This window comes from Anomalospiza imberbis, chromosome 6, assembly GCF_031753505.1.
Source record: "Anomalospiza imberbis isolate Cuckoo-Finch-1a 21T00152 chromosome 6, ASM3175350v1, whole genome shotgun sequence".
Taxonomy (NCBI): Eukaryota; Metazoa; Chordata; class Aves; order Passeriformes; family Viduidae; genus Anomalospiza; species Anomalospiza imberbis.
The window spans coordinates 5799057-5818907 of record NC_089686.1 but is presented as its reverse complement, the minus strand read 5'-3'; the positions used below and the strand labels follow the sequence as shown (position 1 = coordinate 5818907).

General features: G+C 40.6%; 1 protein-coding gene and 1 long non-coding RNA gene across 4 annotated transcripts in view; one reads left to right on the top strand and one right to left on the bottom strand.

The window, feature by feature from the left end:
* Window positions 1–19851, bottom strand: part of MNAT1 (MNAT1 component of CDK activating kinase) — a 117113-nt gene that overhangs the window by 51931 nt on the left and 45331 nt on the right. For all 3 annotated transcript variants that reach the window (XM_068192140.1, XM_068192142.1, XM_068192141.1), the window contains exons 5-6: window positions 16624–16764; window positions 11132–11257 (exon numbers count right to left, since the gene is read on the bottom strand). In XM_068192140.1, coding sequence (XP_068048241.1) covers window positions 11132–11257; window positions 16624–16764 — 267 coding nt within the window. The remainder of the gene's footprint in view (window positions 1–11131; window positions 11258–16623; window positions 16765–19851) is intronic.
* Window positions 699–5745, top strand: LOC137475147 (uncharacterized). Its single transcript, XR_010999706.1, has 2 exons — window positions 699–1468; window positions 1589–5745. It is a non-coding gene; the product is annotated as an uncharacterized lncRNA (long non-coding RNA).

The window sequence follows — 19851 nt, the reverse complement described above, 5'->3', positions numbered from 1 at the left end:
AACTAAACTAGTAATTTCTCTACTTCAATATTATCCATGTTTTTTGCCCTTAAAGTGAAAACCTCAACAAGCCCAAAATATTAAGAGGAATGAGGATAAGCCAAACTTTCAGAGACCAAGGCACTTCTTCATGAAGATACTTTGTTCCCTTACTGGCTAAAGCTGTTAATATTCCTTTCCAGAGACACCCTGACTGACAAACACTACATATATATGGGGACATCCACCTTTTGATGTCCAACACCAATTGCCTCAAACAATATTCCTTTCTCTCACCCTCTGCACCTGAACAAACATTTTTAAGGAAAACTACTTTTGAAGTCTCATAACAAAACATTGTCTCTTTGATCCAAATATCTTTCTTCAAGTACCCTAGTACGATACAGATGCACTTTGGATGGTAATGATCACTACTGAAAACTAGAGCCCCCAAGAGCTCCTTTGAAATATATCTTAATTTTAAAATCAGTTTTTGATTTACAAATGTGCTCTCTGAAAGCTCAAAATTTGACTTCTCTGAGACCCTGTAGCAAACATTCATTTATTTGCTGTGTGCACTTATGCAGGAGCTAAGGTGCAGAAAAGGTTGGACAAGCACAGACATGCAGCACAGACCCAACCAACACACTGATGATTTTGTCTTCATAAGAAATCAATAAATTAATAATTAATTTCAGTAAGGCTGGTGTACCTTGGACAAAACTGAAGATGCTGTAGGAAACAAGTTCTGCCCATTCACCCCTGCCTACAGCCAGAACCCTGGTTAGCACATGAGTGTGTGTGTGTGTGTGTGTGTGTGGGGGTGTCACACTGGAAGCCACACAAGTGCACACACACCACCCTGGCTGACCTCAGAGAACAGGATTCCTACACAGGAACTGATTGTGATGGATGGGTACCAGAATCCCCAGGTCTCTAAATCCTTCTGTCCCAGAGCTCCCCTCTAATTCCCAACCTTGTGGAGAAACTACTCAGCCCTTCTGCCTAGAAACTCCCATCCCACTCACACCCACCTTTCTGCCAACTCTGTCCCATATCTCCCCCCTCAGAGGGATGGTGCCATGTCCCCCCAGGTTCTCCCCAGTTTGTCTCCTCTGCTGCCCTGTGCTCCCCATCCCCAGCGGCCCTGATTCCATGCTCCAGCAGGGCACCACTGCTGCTGCCAGCACTTGTTACTGATTTCCCTGCCATATTTCTTCCAGCAGCTGCCTCCCACTATGGCCATCCCTCATCCTCCTCTTGGCTCTCCCTGTATGACCAAGCCTGGCAAGAATTTCAGAAAATCCAGTTGTAGGCTGTGCTTACCCAAAATTTGTCTGAAAGTGGCCCTGAGAACAGGGAAGGAAGAATAAATACAGGCATATGGGAGATCTTTTCACCATGCTATGAGATCAACACACTCCACATCGACAAATGGATTCTAGTTCATTGAGAAATTCAATAACCAGCAGTGAAACCAGGCTGGGAGGTAAGTCTGCACACATGTGCCTTAATAGGCAAGTCTCTCAGAGCAAGACAAACAGACATGGCCCAACTGAGTGCTGACTCAGCAATCTGCAAAGCCATCATCCCTGCTCTGCCATTCCAGGTCACCAGGGCTCCTCCAGGTACACAACAGAGAAGACGAAGGAATGACACAGAACTGCTTTGATCAGCAGCAACAGAAGAAAGGATTAGAAGCAAACACGTGATGTTCTCACAGATGCAGACAACTGTTAAGGAAAGAAAGGATCATGGTAGGAAGGTCACACATACTTCTAAGTATGTATACAAATGTACTACAGCTTCCCTGAATGGCTTCAAATACTTCACTGATCTTACTACAGTTCTTTAAATGTTCTTGCTGTTCTCTTTGAAAGAATTTTCCTCTTTAAAAAGTCCTTAGCTGAATGTCATTTCTCATCCAGTCTGTAAGAGTAGAGACAGTCTACCAAGCATTTGCAGAAGAAATCAATGTTTTATTGTTAAATGACAATTAAGGTGCCTGAAGTATTTTTTTAAGACCTACATTCTAAAACATTTAGTTCTGTGAAGTCCTCCGTACATAGTCATCTTCAAGGACATAAAAAGCTCCTACAAAGAGGTACAGAACAGCCTACTTCTGCCAGTTACCTAGGCAGAAAATGAGCTTGTATCAGGTCAAGGAAACAGTTACTGAATTTCCCCTGAAATGTAAAAGCTAGGGCAGTAAGTGTTACCAGAGGCTGAGAAGGAGATTGCAGAGCCCCATCCCCAGCAGTCTTTAAGAACAGGTTAGGACAGGTCCCTGCCATGAAGTACCCCTGGCTCTGCCTCAAGGCAAGGGGAAGGACCCCATGACCCCTCAGGACCCCCAGCTAGCACTATGATTGTACAATTTCACAAGTACCTGCTCCAGTTCTGGCACCACAGCTTCTCTTTTCATTCCTTTGTCTTCCCTGATTTAGAATTCCACCCTCACAGAGGGACTTTGACCGCTCCCATTTTTTACCTCTGTAAGACATAATGCTTATACAATTTTGGACAAGCCATTTCTTTCTGTTTCACTCCAGCACTACTTTCTCACGGGTTTACTTTTAAACAGTGCATCAAACAGCACTGTTTAACAACTTTTTGCATTAAAAGCGTGGTTCAATAACTTTGCAACATTCATTTAGCACAAACTCTAATATTTAACATTTATGATGTTTGCAACTCTTGGCCAAAGTATAGCCTCAAAAGAGCACGTATGCACTGAATTGTATCTTGTTAAAAAGAACAGCAGCACTGAAAAAACTTATATTGGAACAATCTATAAATGTGTTTACATTATATGAATGATTTGCTGTTCCTTCACAAGGCATGTAGGAAGTCAGCACTTCTCAAATGTGTAAAGTATTTCCATGTGCTTAAAGCACAATCTTTCCAAAACAAACAATGATTGAGAAATTTTTTATTATTCTTTATTTCCCTGCCAGCTGGTTTTTTGGACTCTCCTCTCAGCCACCTTCTTTCTTTCAGTCAGATCCCTCCTTATTGCTCACAGTAACACCTACTCAGGCAAAGGTACATTCAGAGCTGTAAGACCCAGAAACAGGAGGATCTCAGGCTGATTTAAACAGCATTTTCCTTAGATTACTCTACAACATGTCTTTGTGCTATCTTAGCTAGTGGCAGGTCTGGCTGCTGCTTGGGATGGAATCTGGGCATCCTGCATTAGAGCCTGAAGCCCATTCCTGCTGTTCTGTCCCACTGCCTGCTCCCATACAGGCAAGGAAGCAAATGACAAGCTGGCTGAACTCTTCCAGCAGCCTTCTTTCTCCCTATGAGCCTTTTCATGGGACCAGAACATGCTGCATGTCACAGAGATGTTCTCTGAAAAATGATGGGGAAGACTCAGGCATGCAAGTAAGCTCTTGGCCAACTCCAAAAATCAAACAGGACACTAAAAATCATGAACAAAACAAGACAAAATGAAAACCCAAACAAACAAACAAAAAAAACCACAACAAAGAAACAACCCACCAAAAAAAAAAATATAATTAAAAAAAACCCTAACTTAAGAACAGCTCCATTCCAAAAAGTGACAGGTAAAGCACAGATCTACTCCACTGCTGGCCACAGACACTTTAACTAACAAGCACATTGGTCATGCCATTCACTCCTGTACAATTAACACTGTTGGCATTATTTCATTTTATTTCATTTACTGAATTCCAGTCATTACAGCTGTGCAAACTTATGGGTCTAATTTGTATTTATACTAATATGTGTACATAAACATGTGCTGCTTTAGCCATGTAAAGGAGACTTAAAGCAAATGAACAAATATTTTAACAGAGCAGTATCAGAGAGCCCAACCATAAAAAAGAATCAAGTCAAGCAGTTCTGATTCTGTCTGTCCACCAAACAACTTAATTTCAACTAGAGCATATTTCCTAAGGCATTCCAAACTAAAATCCTGCAGAGAGTTATGGGGAGACATAGCACTGTATTTTCAAAATACAGTCTCCTTTTCCAAGGCCATTGCTGTGCAAATGAAGGGAGGGGAAATAACAAATACTGTCATTTACTTTGCCTTTTTTCCTCCAGAAACATTTTCTTACTAACATAAGGAACAAAATTCATTAAGTCAACATCATGTGCTGAATGTTTATGCACTTTGATATAACAGTAATTACTTAGTAAAGCCAGAACCCAATTAACGTTTTAGACTTCAGTCCATGGGCTGGAGTGCACAGGAAGCATACTGATGATAGATCACTTAAATAAAGTTTATTTGGCATATACTTCAAAACCAGAGTTCAGAAACTCAAAGCACAGTTCAGCATGTATGTGCTTGACTCTTAACAAAACATCTTTATTTAAACAGAGGGTTAGAGATTTAGTATGACAAATGTATTTACTACTACTAATCATTTTCCATCAAGCTACTCGGAAGTTGCAGTCATATTGTATTTATAAATTTATGAGATTTAAGGGAGCAGTAGGTGGGTCACAGGACTGTGGATCCCTTTTTAAATCCAGCATGTTAGTCCTGAGTTATATCTTCCAGAATATTTGGTGCCCCTCAGTTTATATATTTGAATTCTATATCCCCATATTGTCAGAAATGGTAGAGATCCAGCAGCCATGATTTCTTTTCCCTCTCTTCTTTTCAGAAATCGTATCCTTCTCAGCAAATCAATGCTCATTGTTAAAAACAAGACACTGTTACTGATGACAAAAATTCAATGCTAAAGCAATATGCAATGTACACTGAGTAGGAATCAGGAAATGGTGCTTAGCAACTGCAGAACCTCACTTGTGCCAGGGCTACCTGCACCTCTGTGAATCTCTGCTCCAGGGAAGCTGCTTGGCAGGAATGCTGCTTCCCTGAGCACTCCATCCAGAGACCCTCTGGAAAGTGCTGTGACTCCCCTGACTGGGGCATTTGGGTTTCCTCTGGAAAGGGATTCTGCTTCCTGGCACCGACACCGAGCCCAGAGTGTCTGAGCTGGGACACAGCCACCACATACAAGCACAGAGACACAGAATGCTCAGTGCCACTGGAAATTTTACCTTTACATGCATGTTCTCTAAACAAATACGCCTGTTCCAAAAGAATCTCTATGCCTAAACACACTAGTTACTCTTGAAAGTAAGTGTTGTACTTTTGCTGTGATTCTAAACTACCAAGAGTTGAAAAGAGGGAAATATTCCACCCAGCTGTAAAAGAGAAATGTGCATGGTATGAGCCAAACAAAGATTAAAAACAAAATACCAATTAAACTCAAACTGGCATTCATCTCAAAGAAATCAATTCCATCTGAACAGTTTCAGTCTGAAGACAGACCAGTTGAGCTAACAGTGAAGGAAGCCTTGATTGCTTTATTTTTTAAATTCAGGCAAAAACTGAAAGCACCCAAAAAAACCCCACCACAACCCCCCCACACACTAAAACACACTGCACCAAAACCAACAAACCAACCAAGCAAACCAGAGCAGTAAGAATTGGCAAAGTAAGGCCCCCTCAGGAGCTGCAGAATAGCTGTAGCCTAAACCACAGTGTGACATGCACCTCACTTACCTCAGAGTACCTGGCATATGTCTAAGCAACTTTGAAGGAGCACAATTGATTAAAAAGGGTATTTTGACAGACTTTTTTGAGTTTGGAACAGGATTTTGGATAATTGCTCTACAAGCTATAAAAGAAACAGACTGAAAAACAGGAGCAGCCGCTGAGCAGTTGTTTGCACAGGAAGCAATATTGCAGGAAAAGGCAATAATAAAGAACAGTTAATTTGACCTGAGCTGATGAGGTCAATGTTTTAAAAGAAATAGCTCCACATAACGTAAAATAAGAACGTTATTTCCCATCAGAATAATACTGCAAGTGTAAGACTGCACAAAATCTCTTCCCTAACACTTGTTATGTGCAGCTTAGTGGTAACACACATTCCTGAGGTGTCCTAGACATCCTGTGTCTGACACAAATCCATTCCTCTGAAATATTGGTTCTACGACTGCTCCCTCCTGCAAGCTCTGGCTGCTCCAGCTGCACACTGCTCTTCCCAGCATCCAGCTACTAATAACCTGAAACTGCAAGAACTGGAATAAATCTGGGCAATATTCAGAGCCACAAAGTTATATTTAACACCGCTGCTGTGAGCTGGACAGGGAAGCAGGAGCTGGAGCAGATATTTCACTCTTAATTCGCTGCCATTCAGGGGTGCTGTTGACAGGAGATGGAGCCCGGCTCAGCGGAAGAGCCACAAGGTTAGGAATTTAGTAGGGCTGGATCCTATTCCTTCTTCCTCCACTGCTCTGCTGGCTAATCCTGGGTGAGAACATCCCCTCCGGGCATCTGGTTCCCCTCCCTCCCTGACACATCTATTTAAACTGCAAATTCACTGGGGTAGGGACCATCTTGGTAATGATAAAGCATGTACAGCACTCCACACTAATGGTTCTATTAATAAATATTCCCACTGCTATTAAGTAATAAAAAAAAATGATGATAAGGACTGCAAGGTCAATGATGCATTACATTAATTCTGAGGTATTTGGGTATAAAATGCAAGAAGGCAAACTCTCCCAAGCAGGAGCAAACCAGGGGACACCTATGTTGTTTTCCAGCATTTTTGGGCAATCCAATTAGAGGTAATTGAGTTTTTAACTGCATGAGATTACCCCAAGAATACCATCACTAGAGGCTAAGTGTCCTGGGAGGCTGGGGGAAGTCGGGGACAGTCCTTCCAGTCCTGTAATGTTTCTTTTCTTAAAGAAAAAGAAAAGAAACATTACAGAACTGGAAGGAACAGAAAAGGGACAGGCACACAGCCGGAAATGTGCTGGAGATGGCACGAGCTGAGCCAGTCTAAGGCACTCAGATTTTCTACAAACACAGAAACAGCTGGGCCACAGACTCAAAGGTTCTGTGCTCCCAGTACAACAAATTGAGGAGGAGTTAAATACATCCACGCTTCTATGCACTTTTTAACCACCATGGTGAGGTAAAACACAGACCTAGAAAAGGCTTCTACAGTACTGTAAACACTAGAGACATAAGAAGGAAACTAAATTCATGTAACACAATTAATTCCTGTTGCATTTGCAAACTGCCATTTGTCTGCAATATATATGAGCATCTCTCTTACACCTTAAAATGAGTTCCACATTAAAGCTACCTGACAGCCACAAATGGTCATTACATTCACCAAGAAAGAGAAGAATGGTTCTCTTGCCAGACCTTGTTTTGCACTTTCTGACAAGCCCTAGAAATGCTGGAAACATAATTCATTTCAGACAAACTGCTCTTTTTGACAGCTGCTAAAGTCTAAAGTACCACAATTGACAGAAAATCTCATTTTTAGCACTACTGCAGCAATTAAGATTGCTACAGTTTCTTTTGTAGCTTTACCCTGATTTGAGATTGGATTTAATAAGTCTGTTTTGAAACATTCAGATGTGCTGAAAGTATATTTCTTAATATGATGAACATGATAAGGAAAAAAGCCTGGCAACACTGTCCCCCTACTCAAAGAGGTAAATCAAACTGATTGATTTAGAATGTAAGTTTTGTGCACAGAGGATAGAATTTACTGAAGAAGTTGAAGAGCAGACTACACAGGAAAAACTGCTTCTACTTGAAAGGAGAAAAAAAAAAAAAAAAAGGAATTTCACAAAAGGAAAAGTGAAGGAGACCCTGTCCCCATGAGCTATTTGTCTGTCTCATGCTATAGGGGATGCTCTTGCTTAGCTTACACGACATTCCCTCCTCCCCCTGCAAGCAGAGGAACTCACAGCATTCATACGACACCTTAAATGAGCCAACTTCCTTGAGCATTGCCCAGGAGACTAGAATGGACATGCTCCTATCTCAGACACCAAGAAACACGTCTGATTAGCAGTCAGGCAGAAGAACATCTCTGACCAAGGAAAAACACTCCTGTTCAAGCTGAAAAGCTGAAAAAAAACCCCAGTGGATTGCCACAAGTGGCATATTTTCATAGCTTTTGTGTAAACATCAGCTCCAGATCAACCAGCAGCTCAGCTAGCTCTATCTGGCTTCCCTTCTTTTGAAACAAAATTAGAGGAAAACACCCGTCAGAAAAGGTCAGTGGCCAAACTATTAGGAAAAAATAAAAGCCCGGGGGAAGGACATACATACTGATTCATTAAATGTGCACTGCTAAGCCTCTGGCAGTGGGCATAAAGCAGACTTTTCACACAAATGTCCTGAATTTGCAGAACTCTTGTGCCAGACATTAATTAGAATTGTATTTCTTAAGAAATTCTCAGTACTCCCCTACAGCTGCCCCCACCAACAGGAGTGGTGTGAACCCCATGGATTAGAGGGGAACAAAGCCAAAGCAGCTACAAAGAGTGCAAGAAAAGCTCCACCCACTTCACGTGGACACCTACGCAAAAGGAGTGGACTGAGCATCTCAGGTTCTTAGAAAAACACTCAGCCTGGCAAACAAGCATGTCCTAAGGTGAGTGCCAGGTGGGAATTCACCTTACACTGTCACTAGAACCCACCTTCATGGATCACGTGCAATGAGCAGAACTGCTTTTCACAAAACTAACCCTACTCCAAGGCCAGCAAACTTGCCTTTGATAACTACAGTAACTTTCCAAGACAAACCCCAATCCTAATCTGAAAACATCAAGAATTTGAGATTTCGTTGCATTCCAGAGCCAATTTTAACAGTGAGGCCAATTAACCAGCAGAACATTGTGTGAACTTTAAGTCTTATTCATTCCTTCAGCTCCTATTTAGATGGTATTTGCTTAACTAAGGTTACTGGTTCTTGTTACATTTAATGCTGCACTGCTCAGACCTGGCATGTTCTGTGCTAAGGAGGTACTCAGTGTAAACTGAGTCATACCTGAACCATCTCCCAAACCAGAGGCAGAATGCTGCACAGAGAGCAGATCTTTCTGCCTTTGAACGGACTTCTGTGGCACCTCTTTGCGTTCTTTCTGATTTTTGCACTCAAAATGCAGCCAGCAGAACTCTGCAGTCCACAACTCTTCCCAACATTGCATTCAGGAGAAGTCCCTTCCTATTTATTGCTGGACTATTCACATACCCAAGGCCCCCCACAGATGCTGTGGCTGAGGGTCAAACTGGTTTACTTGCTTAGCTAAACTTCCAAATCCTCTTCCCAGAGCCTGCTATTTACTCTTCTATTTCTCATTTTGCATTTAGCCTTCTTAAAACACATTTCATTCAAATGAGGCCAGTTTGTCAAAGCGACCCTGTAAACTGCCAATTTGCACATCATCCACAGAAATTCAACATCTGCTTCCAAGCACTGAGCTGCCTCCTAGCAGAACACCCACAGAAACATTCCCAGGCTGTGGAACCAACTTCTTCAAAAATTACAAAGTCAGACACTTCTTTCATTTATTGTGCAGAATATCAATATTGTTATTATTGTGTAATAGAATATGTATTTTTTTTAATGTCATGTAATAAATAAATCAAGCACTGGTAAAGAAAATAAGGAAACATTCATCTTTCTAAGCAAAACCTGTCATTTTGTTGGGGTAAGATTTTTGATGCAAATCCATTTTCCATGACAGTAGTCACCAACCTCAAATGCTTCTATCCTTAACTTTACTGTTAAAAGATATTAATAGAAATAAGTACAGTTAAACTGTTCTTTTTCAATTTAGGACTAAGATCAGTCAGGGAGAGGAAATTTTTGTTTCCTGAGATTGAACAAATTAAATTATTTATCTATTTACATTTTCTGAGCGCTGATGAATTAGCAATTAGTTACCTGGCATAAGCCCCTATTATTCCAAACATTAGGATTTAAATGCCCTGCTGCTAGCAATCTCTTCATCCAAGTCTTTCACCATTCCTGGATGAAATTTACTTAGGGCTGCAGATCTCAAATGTCCACTACCACATACTGCATTTAATATTATTTTTAAACAAACTAGAAAATACTTCCACTGTCCTCATAACATACATAAGCTGATCTTCTTCCCTTTCCCACAAAAAAGCCACAGCTTTAAGAAATTCTGACAATATATTTTAACAGCAAGAGAAAGTACAGCCATTCAGACAGAGTATTTTTAAGCAGAACAACAGGCATTTTCTGTCCACTGGCTTTTCTACACAGAGAGAAAATCTCTCACAAAGCATATCAATCTTCCCCAGACTGTTAGATTTTAAAAGAAATAGGAAGAAGATCAATTTACACCACAGGAAAACAAGAAAACAATCCGCACAGCCTTGCAAAAATTGACACTGCTTTTGGAAAAATAAGCTGCAAATGCTTCCACACTGTGAACGCTTTAACAGATAATGAACACAGCACAAATATTCATGGCAAAAGTAAATTGATTACTGACAGGAAACTAGCTTGATGCACAGATTTTTGCTTTGCTGACTTCTTGGTTTGTTGAGGAGAGTAGAGAGTGTTGGCTATTTTCAAGACATTCAGTTTACCATTACCAATTCCAAAATACAAAGTCTAAAAAGTGGATTTTTAAAACCTCTAAAAAGAGATTTAAAACAATACAAAGCAGAAAACCAGCAAGGTGCAGAAAAGACCAGGCACTCGTGCTCCCACCCTCAGCTTTACATTTATGTACACAGGCTGGTGTGTACTTGAGCCATGTCATTCCACAGAATAGGAATGCTGAGGGATCTTCAGCTGCCACCCTAATGGTGACACATTTGCAAAAATACTTGTTGCTTCCTAGAGCCAAATAACAATGAAAACAGAATCCTTAACCTTGGCATAATTTTCTAGATTGACAGTCTCATACTCACAGATTATTCCAGTGCTCAAAATAAATCTGAAGAAAGTGCAGATGATTCTTGAACTTCAAAAAATTTAACTTCCAGAATTGGTACACAAACAAAAAGAATAAATCAAGGACACCACAACTTCACAGGGAGAGAGGTATAGTTTGTTTTTTGACAACTACACAATGAAAATGTTCCATGTATTTGTGATGACAGTTCTGGGTGGGTCATCACAATATTCCAACTAGCAGAACGATGAAATTATTCAATTAATTCCTAATTACTTATTAAATTGGAAGCAAACAGCGCATTTCATGTGACATGCAACTCAGGTTTAAACAACCTCTGAATTTCATATGAGGAAATCCTTGATCTTCTGAAAGGCATTAAAAAAAAAAAAAACAAACAAGCAAATCTTACCATTTTGATGCCAGTGGAAAACGTGACTGGTTTGACAGGTTTGGGTTTTTCCAGCTGCATTTCTAGCTGGGTAGATCTGTCCTTATGCTGAGCTAAGAGCAGAGAGGCAGGAAGATCAGAGCTCTCCTGTAAATATATGAGGAATAAATTTGAGTCCTAGACCAAAACCAATATTAATTAACAATGCATATTCTTCTAAACTGCAAGCTGTGACTGCAAGGCCATCACTAGGAGAACAGCAGAATGCCAAGTACCCTCTCCCTCAGAAACAATTTACAGAAAACGATCATTTTCAGTAATAAGAAAAAGCTGCAGCAACCCCATAAATCAGAGTAACCTGCAAACAACCATTTTTATAGAATCCACATTAAAGACAATATAACATGGTCCTTATTCCAACTGGCCAATGCAACAATATTTATTAAAATTTAAAAAAATTAGAACTTAATCAGAGAAGGAATAATACTGAGTAGTATAACTTGGATCAGATGTTTATCTAAGACACATTCTTTCTACCAATGAACTCGGACCAGTTTGAAATTGCTTCCCATTAGATTTCACCTGAGGCCGTTTGGAAATGATCCTTGCTCTGCTCTGCACAATGGCACTATTGTAAGTGCAACCAACAGCATATTTATTTTCTCCTTCAGCAACTTATTTTTAGGGAAGCCAGCCAATTTTTAAAAATATATATATACATATATATACACACACACACATATATATATACACACACAAAGTAGTAAAATGAATAGTTAAGCAAATGAATTACTTAAACTGTCAGGACAGAATGATTATTAACATACATATATGTAAGTGCATTTTCAAGAGAGTCAGGAAATTATTGGCCAAGTAATTTTCTAAGAGACTAATGTGACTATCGACATGCACACAGAAATCCTTGAGAATTCCTGGCTAGAACTTCCTTGAAGTGAGAGCAGGGAAGAAGTTCAGACAGATTCTTTCTGGACTGCTCTAACACAGTATTTTCTTCCTAGAGCCCTCACACATCACATTTACTTGTTTCAAAGAGCCAAGCAAATACTGAACTGTGAACCATATTTGTTACTCACAAACCAAACAGATTTTATTAACAGGACTGTGATTTTTTTAGTTATTCAGTACAAGGTAAGAAGCTGGTTGTTTTTAATGCCACAAAATGCCTTGCTGTTTTTATGGTACCTAGAGAAATCCTCTGAAGTGATCATGAAGAACGGTCACGTTGTACACTGACTTTTCACATCACTCTCCAGTGTTTTTTCCTTCTAGATTTTATTACATTCCCTTTACCTTACACCAGAATGCAAGATAAAAGCAGAAAAATCTCACAAGGCAAGATCTGGTCCAGAATCACAAGTACAACAACCAAGGCACAGGTTCCTACTTGCATTTCTGTGATCAGCTGGGAGGAGGGAGGGAAGATACTAAAAACCTAAATTGTAGAGACATCTAATTTTTAAACAACTGGGAGAAAATTTGGGCCACAAATGCACTAGTTTAGAGTCTGCTTCTTTCAGATGTTGTACATCTCTAACCTGCATGCAGCAGCATGTGCTGTCAGCTGTCAGCAGAGGTTAAGGATGTTGAACTCCTTCAATCACCAGACTTAACATGTTAGGGGAGAAGGGAAGAGTGGAAAGCATTCTCCTGTTCATTTTGCTGTTCACATTCCTTCAACACTCACTGCATTTTTAATTAAATGATTCAAGGAAGCCAATTTTTAACCATCTTCTCAGGAGTTCACACAATGACCAGTAACCAGATTACACAACTGTGGGAAACCCACACTGTGCCAGCAAGGCACCACATCCTGATTGTTTGTCCTTTTGAATATGCACAGAGCCCTTCTGTTAACTATTAACACACGTGGAAGTTCCAACCCTGTGTTTATCCATACCAGCAATTTTCTGTATGGGAAAACAAACTGTCTACACTATGAACAAAGCTGGTTATACACAACAGTTTCTGGAAGATTTGTCTCAAAACCCTTGAGGTTCTGGTGAAAGTGTGGATACGACGTCTTTAAAGCCTTTGCCTGGCTCCAAGCTATGCTACAGTCCAGGGAAAACCTGCTCCTCTGCCATGTGCAGCAATCCCATTGTCCTCATGCCCGGGAATTATGGGCTGTTGAAGAGGAGAGTGCAAGTCCCACAAAACACAAGAGATCATCTTAGAATCCTCAGTATACATGTGAGAGAGTTTGTACAGCACATAAAGAAAGTGCTTTAATATTTTACTCAGCCTGGATTATCCAAGACTATCCAAGGCTAAAAAAAAACCCCAAACAAACAACAACCCAAAATAAAACACTCATATGGCTCTCCCAGTGATGCATAAAGTGCATTTGAGACTGCAAGTCTAAATTACAACAGGATATTGTGCTTTCATAGTGAGAGGTTTTATTGTAAAAGAGGTGACCTACAACAAAGTTAATACAGAAATTGCCTAATTAGTAGTGGGAGGCAAAAAGGACCAAACTGCTTTTCCAGTGGCCTGCAGAGCCTGAGTGCCCCTGATGCCTTGCTGATCTCTCCAGCACTTCACAACCGGCCTTCCTCTCCCTGTTCCCAGACAAGGATGGCTTCATGGAGCCTTGGCCCCAGGTCCAGTCCTTTCTGCAGGAGCCCCTGCACTCCCCAGGCTGGCCAGAACCCAGGGACCACCACACAACATTTAGAATACCAAGCATTTTTCTGTGCCTCTGGACTACCTAAATTATCAGCTCTTTGAAGATGGTACAGCATTCTCAAACACTTTTGCACACAATTGAGACCTTTGCTCCATATGAAACCACCATAAGTACCACACCTAATGACTTGGACCACCAAGATGAGGAGAGGGAAGGAGCATCTCTCCCACGAGGAAAGGATGAGGGCATTGGGATTGCTCAGCCTAGAAAAGTGAAGGCTTTGGGGTGACCTCATTGTGGCTTTCCAGTACCTGAAGGTAACTGACAAAAGAGATGGAGAGAGATTCTTTACAACAGCCTGGAGTGGCAGGACAAGGGGAATGGCTTCAAACTGACAGAGGGCAGCTTTAGATTAGACACTGGAAGAAATTCTTTCCTGAGGGTGGTGAGGCCCTGGCACAGGCTGCCCAGAGAAGCTGTGGATGCCCCAACACTGTCAGTGTTCAAGGCCAGGTTGGATGGGGCTCTGAGCAATCTGCTCTAGTGGAAGTTTTCCTTCCCCATGGCAGGGGGTTGGAATTGGATGGTCCCCAAGGACCTTTCCAACCCAAGCATTTCTATGCTTCTATGAGATCTGCAGCTTCGTAAGATTTCAGCACCAAATGTAAAATTAATTTCTTGACAAGGAAAATACCTGACATCTCTACTTGTACAACACAAAAAATGTGTCTTAAATTTTTTTTGTGGTCCAGTGGCAGAGGCAAACTTAGAAAAAAAAATTACCAAGATCCAGCAGTGGGCTGTAGGCTGACAGATCAGGTGATCTGTCCAAAGGAGAAGATTCAAAACCAATGTCAGATTCCCTCCTTCCTGAGCTCTCACAATCCTGCAGTCAGTGGTGCTACCACTGGTATCTCTGTAGCCAGAAATTAATCCTTTTTTGCTTTAGCACAGAACCAGCAACCATAGATATAAGATTTTTTTAAAGTTAATTCTTTACACTGTTGCTGCTTATGCTTGGCTTTTGCTGCATTTCTCAATTAAGTTTTATTTATGATCAGTTTCATTTTCAGATTTGGAGCACAGCATTGGAGGGATTTCAGAGACCATAGGAAAAGTTTATTTCTTTAACAACTGATGGTTTTCCAGAGACTTTGTAAGTCATTACACAAACACTTCAGTGATGGTTTTATAAACCTTAGTAATATTACAAAACAAGTTTTGGCCCAAATTTAAGTTGACACTGCCCCTTCAGAAACAGAAACACAACTTGAAACTGTCCAGTTTCCTCCCTTTAGCCTTTAAAAATCACCTTTATATTGTTTTTAGAATATTAAGGTTTGTTTTAATAGCAATACATATGTGATCACAGTTAAAACTACTTATTTTAATCATGTTTTAAGGGTTATTTATAGCTATTCTTTCTGCAAGCCACCTGGTGAAGGTTTCCAGTAAAACCAAATGCTGTGTTAAAAAAAAAAAAAATTAGACAACCACACATCAACCACTAGTCTCTAGTCAGTTAGGAGTGTGTTTTAGAACAGGTTTTTAAAAAGTCAAACTCAAAATCCATATTCTGAGAAATTAAATTCAAATTCATAGTGGAGTTTTTATTAATTTATCCACCTATTCCTAATTGTGTGGACTGTAAACACATTTACCTTTAAAGTGAAAACAGATTGCTGGATGTAAAGATACAGACTTGACTTTTTTTTAAAGAACCTTTCTGCTCATCTCTGCTTTTGTCTACAAAAGGAAAACCAGTAACATGTTGCCAGGAATCCTGGCTTGAAGAAAGGCATCTGTCTCTTCAGGAGGCTCTGAAACTCCTGAACTTCACTTAGATCCTCTCTCCATGTCAGTGCCTTCTGCCCTGGCTCAAAGAGGAACTCTACTTTTTCAGGAAAAGTAGAAAAGCGTCTGTATCTTGAATAAGAACTGAGACTACAAAGCAGGAATTATCACTGTATTCGTGTGAGATGCACTGATATAAGAGAGAAAATACGATTTGGATACGCCAAGCAGCTTTAAACCATGCTGACACAGCTGAACACATGTAAGTATGCATACATACTTCTTTTTTCTGATCTCCCTCAAGGTTACACACAGACTGTGTGTTCACAGACTGTCCTTATGGGTGTTAAACCTGTGAATGTGTGTATGCATGTCTGTACACACACTTGTATTGAAAAAATTGAGACGTGAACCTTGTTTAAGTAACACATTTAGTGAGTTTCTCTATGCCCACACGTTATTGCATTTCAGATGCAGAATCAGTAAATTAATCAAGATTACCAGGATTTCCAAAAGCAGTCTGTTGTCCTCTGTGTCTACACAAGCTTCTTCCACTTCAACAGGAGCAACTTGTACAGGAGAAGTTGCAGTAAGAGAACATGACACAATCAAGGCAGAAAACTTTTCATTGCAGTCGTTTTTGCATTCAAAGGGAACACCAATCACTTAGGTGCTGTGATTGAGCAAGGGCTGACCAATGCTTGGATAACTCATGAGGTTACTGCTCTCCACCATCTCCACTGCAGAGGTGGCTGAGTCAAGAAGCACCTCCTGATGACCTTTTTGCTTCCACACACCAAACTCTCAGCCACTACTCAGAACTGCTTAACAAGCCAACAGTGGTAGAGCCCAATTAAATCTACAAATCCCAGAAGCAGTCTTCATCCAGCCCCTAGCTTACCACAACCAGAGTGGTTTGCAACACTGAAATAAATGGCAGGTGAGAATGGAAACACAAAACATGCAAAACAGGGAAACAGGGACAGATTGTTAATTCCATGCAGTTAGCAGTGATAGAGATGAATGTCAATGCTACTGAGCTTTCAAAGCCTCTGCTCTTGTTACTCACCAGATCATCCAGGAGTGCCTGTTTATTCTTCCTTTTTATCATCTGCTGTAGCTGCTCTTCCTTCTGCATGAGCAGCCGCCTTTGTTCGCTCTCCTGCCGCTCTACCTCCAGAGCCTCCTCCAGCTCTTCCTGCTCCCGCGTCTGAGAGGGAAATCAGAAATCAGCTCACAGCATCCCCACAGCTCCACTGCCCCCCAGGGAACCCCAGGCAGGCCCTGCAAGGGGAAAGCAGCCAAAATCTACCTTTTAAAGCAAAATTTTAAGGTGATTATGGATGATTATTCTACCTCCTCATTGTCCAGTGTAAAGTTAAGATTTTTAACTTGCTGCTCACTGGAGTCAGATCCGACTCCTTAAATGTTAGGGAATGGCTTTTCCCCACTTTCACTCTAAAGTGAGCCCTTCTTGGCTCCCACACATCCTGTAACTCAATGATGTAAGTAGGGTGAACAAAAACATGATCCCACAATACTGTTCCTGATCATCCCACTCATCCCAGATCAGCTGCATCCACTTTGCAAAGCACACTGTGCTTATAAGCGGTGTAGAAGAAAAATGAGAAATAGGGAAGCCTGTATCTTTAAGCATTTATGCACTAACTGTGAAAATGTCACATTTTCAGAAAATAAGGAATTTTTCATATAACCTGGATTGCAGTCATGTGACATGAGATGAAAAGAAAGATTACTAGTACAAAATGACAAGTTTTTGTTACAGATCTATTTCTTGGCAAGTATTTTTTTAATGTGCAAACTATTAGGTAATCTGTATTTAAAATCACAGTGAAAGAAAAAAAAAACAGAAAAGGGCTCAGAGACAGAGGAAAATAAGAGGATTTAACAATTTTATAAAGAAGGTGGATCAAAGGATGTCAGTTTGGTTGCTAGAAAGTACAAGGAAAAACATACAGGAAACATTTTCCAAATCTTCTCCATCAAATATACTAAAGCAAAGGGAGACGCAGTAAAAATGGCAAGATAATTAAAATTTTATAAACTTAATGGATGATTTATTGATGAAAGGAGTTTCAGCAGAACATCATAGGGGAAGACACTGATCTCTTCTCTGTGGTACGCAGTGACAGAACCCAAGGGCATGGTCTGAAGTTGTGTCAGGGGAGGTTTAGGTTGGATATCAGGAAAAGGTTCTTCCCCCAGAGGTGGCTGGCAGTGGAACAGGCCCCCCAGGGCAGTGATCACAGCACCAAACCTGACAGAGTTCAAGGCATGTTTGGACAATGCTCTCAGGCACAGGGTGGGACTCTTGGGGGTGGTGCTATGCAGGGCCAGGAGCTGGACTCAATAATCCCTGTGGGTCCCTTCCAACTCAGCTTATTCTGTGACTCTGTGACCATTATCGAGGCCAAGACCATAGTAAAGCTTGTTCTAATCAAAAAGTTATATCATAAAGCACAGCTACCTAATAAAGCCAAAATATGCCCAAAAAAATCCCTTCACCAAGCAGACTGAGCCAGTGGATCCCAGTGAGGCTGAATTACTCCTGGGAGATCTCATCACCTGCCACTGAGCCAACAGAAGCTGCTTCCATTTTGTAACTGCTGCAGTGACACTGGTAAAAAGCTGGTCACCAAACCAGCAACCACCTGAAATTGGGTTCTCTTTGCATTTAATGAAAGGAAAAAAAAAAACAAACAAGAAAATCCCCATATTTCTAGCTGAGGTTATGTCTGAAAATTAAGGGATTTAGTTAGTTCAGTCAACAAGACAGAAGAGCTCAGGTCTTTGAGACATTCCAAGGCTCTTCCACATTTATCTCTAAAGACTGCCTGGAATTTGCACTGAAACACAACAAAACTTGTAGGGAAGTGCTGACAGACCTAGTCTGAAGAAACAGCCCAGAAAAATTATAGTCTGAAATAAGTAAACTGATAAACAAACCTAAACCAGAGCAGACTACAGGAAAATGGAAGAATTATCACGTGTCAGATCAAATTCTTTAAACAGTAAAAGAAGGGATGAGTTCAATAGGCAACAAGGGTTGTGTCCAGACTAGAGATAATCTCAACACAATCCTAATATGTGAAGGAAAAGATGATGACAGTGAAGCCTGGGGTAATCTCAAGCCTACAAGTGAAGAATAGAAAGTAAAATCACATTTCGCCACATTTAGGAAAGGGTAATCAAGAAAACATGCACATTCACATCACAGAATTCAGACACAACTATTTCAAGACTGCACAAAGCAGCAAGCGAAATTAAACATTTAGTGATAAAGTAGGAAGCAACAAGTTACCCTACGACTGGAGAAGTGCAAATATTTAAGGGAGAAACACTGGAAAAGCTATAGTTCACTCAGAGTGCAAGGTTTTAAAAATAAAAAGTGTATATAAATATCTAGATATTAAAAAAGTCAATTTATAATTACAAGAACACCAAGATCTTCACTTTTTTCTAAACTACAAGAGAAGAATAGTTTTAGGATTAGTGTATTTCCAGCAGGGATGGGAAAACAGAGTTCCTTTACGAGAGATCTCTGCATTCAATTCTGGCCCCTTCTGCTTGCCAAACACAAATCACAGTGGAGCGGGCAAAGGGTAACAAAAACAACAAGAGGGACAGAAAATATCTATATCCCTCAGAAGCAACCTATTACAGTGGACAGAAAAATTTAAGTCAAGAATGTAGGGACAACGACTGGCCATAAAAAGTTTAAGCAAGAAAGTAGGACACCTTTTACCATACATGGAGTAAAGACATTCCAAAACTTGCTAAGAGGAGCTGGAGAGGAAAAGCAACACTTGAGATTTTAGGAGAGGAGGAAATTTATGGACAAGATCATGCAGTTTTTGTAATAACCACTGTGTAAAGTCTATTATTATGTTTCAATTGTTGAAAAAGAAATTATGAATGTTTCAAATGTTGAAAAAGAAAAAAAAAAAAAAAGAAATGTTTCCAGCTCTTCAGTGAGTCTGGATTCACACAGGCTTGCCCAGCTTCCAGCCTGCAGCACAGCAGGACTGTGGAGCACAGCAAATAGAAGTCCTGGGGGCTTGAGTGGGTACAGGGTATTACAGAGCTGCTTGACAGCATCACACAGCCCCTGCACAGGCTGTCAGAGCCACTTCCTTGAAGGGAAGGTGGGCTGCAGACAGAGCTGTTCTCACTGTGACCCCAGAGGCTGCAGCTCCATTGTAAAATAAGACACGCAGCCAAAGCTTTGGCAGGTCTCTTCAAGCTCTGAAGCAGAGGATATTGCACAGTGTCAGAG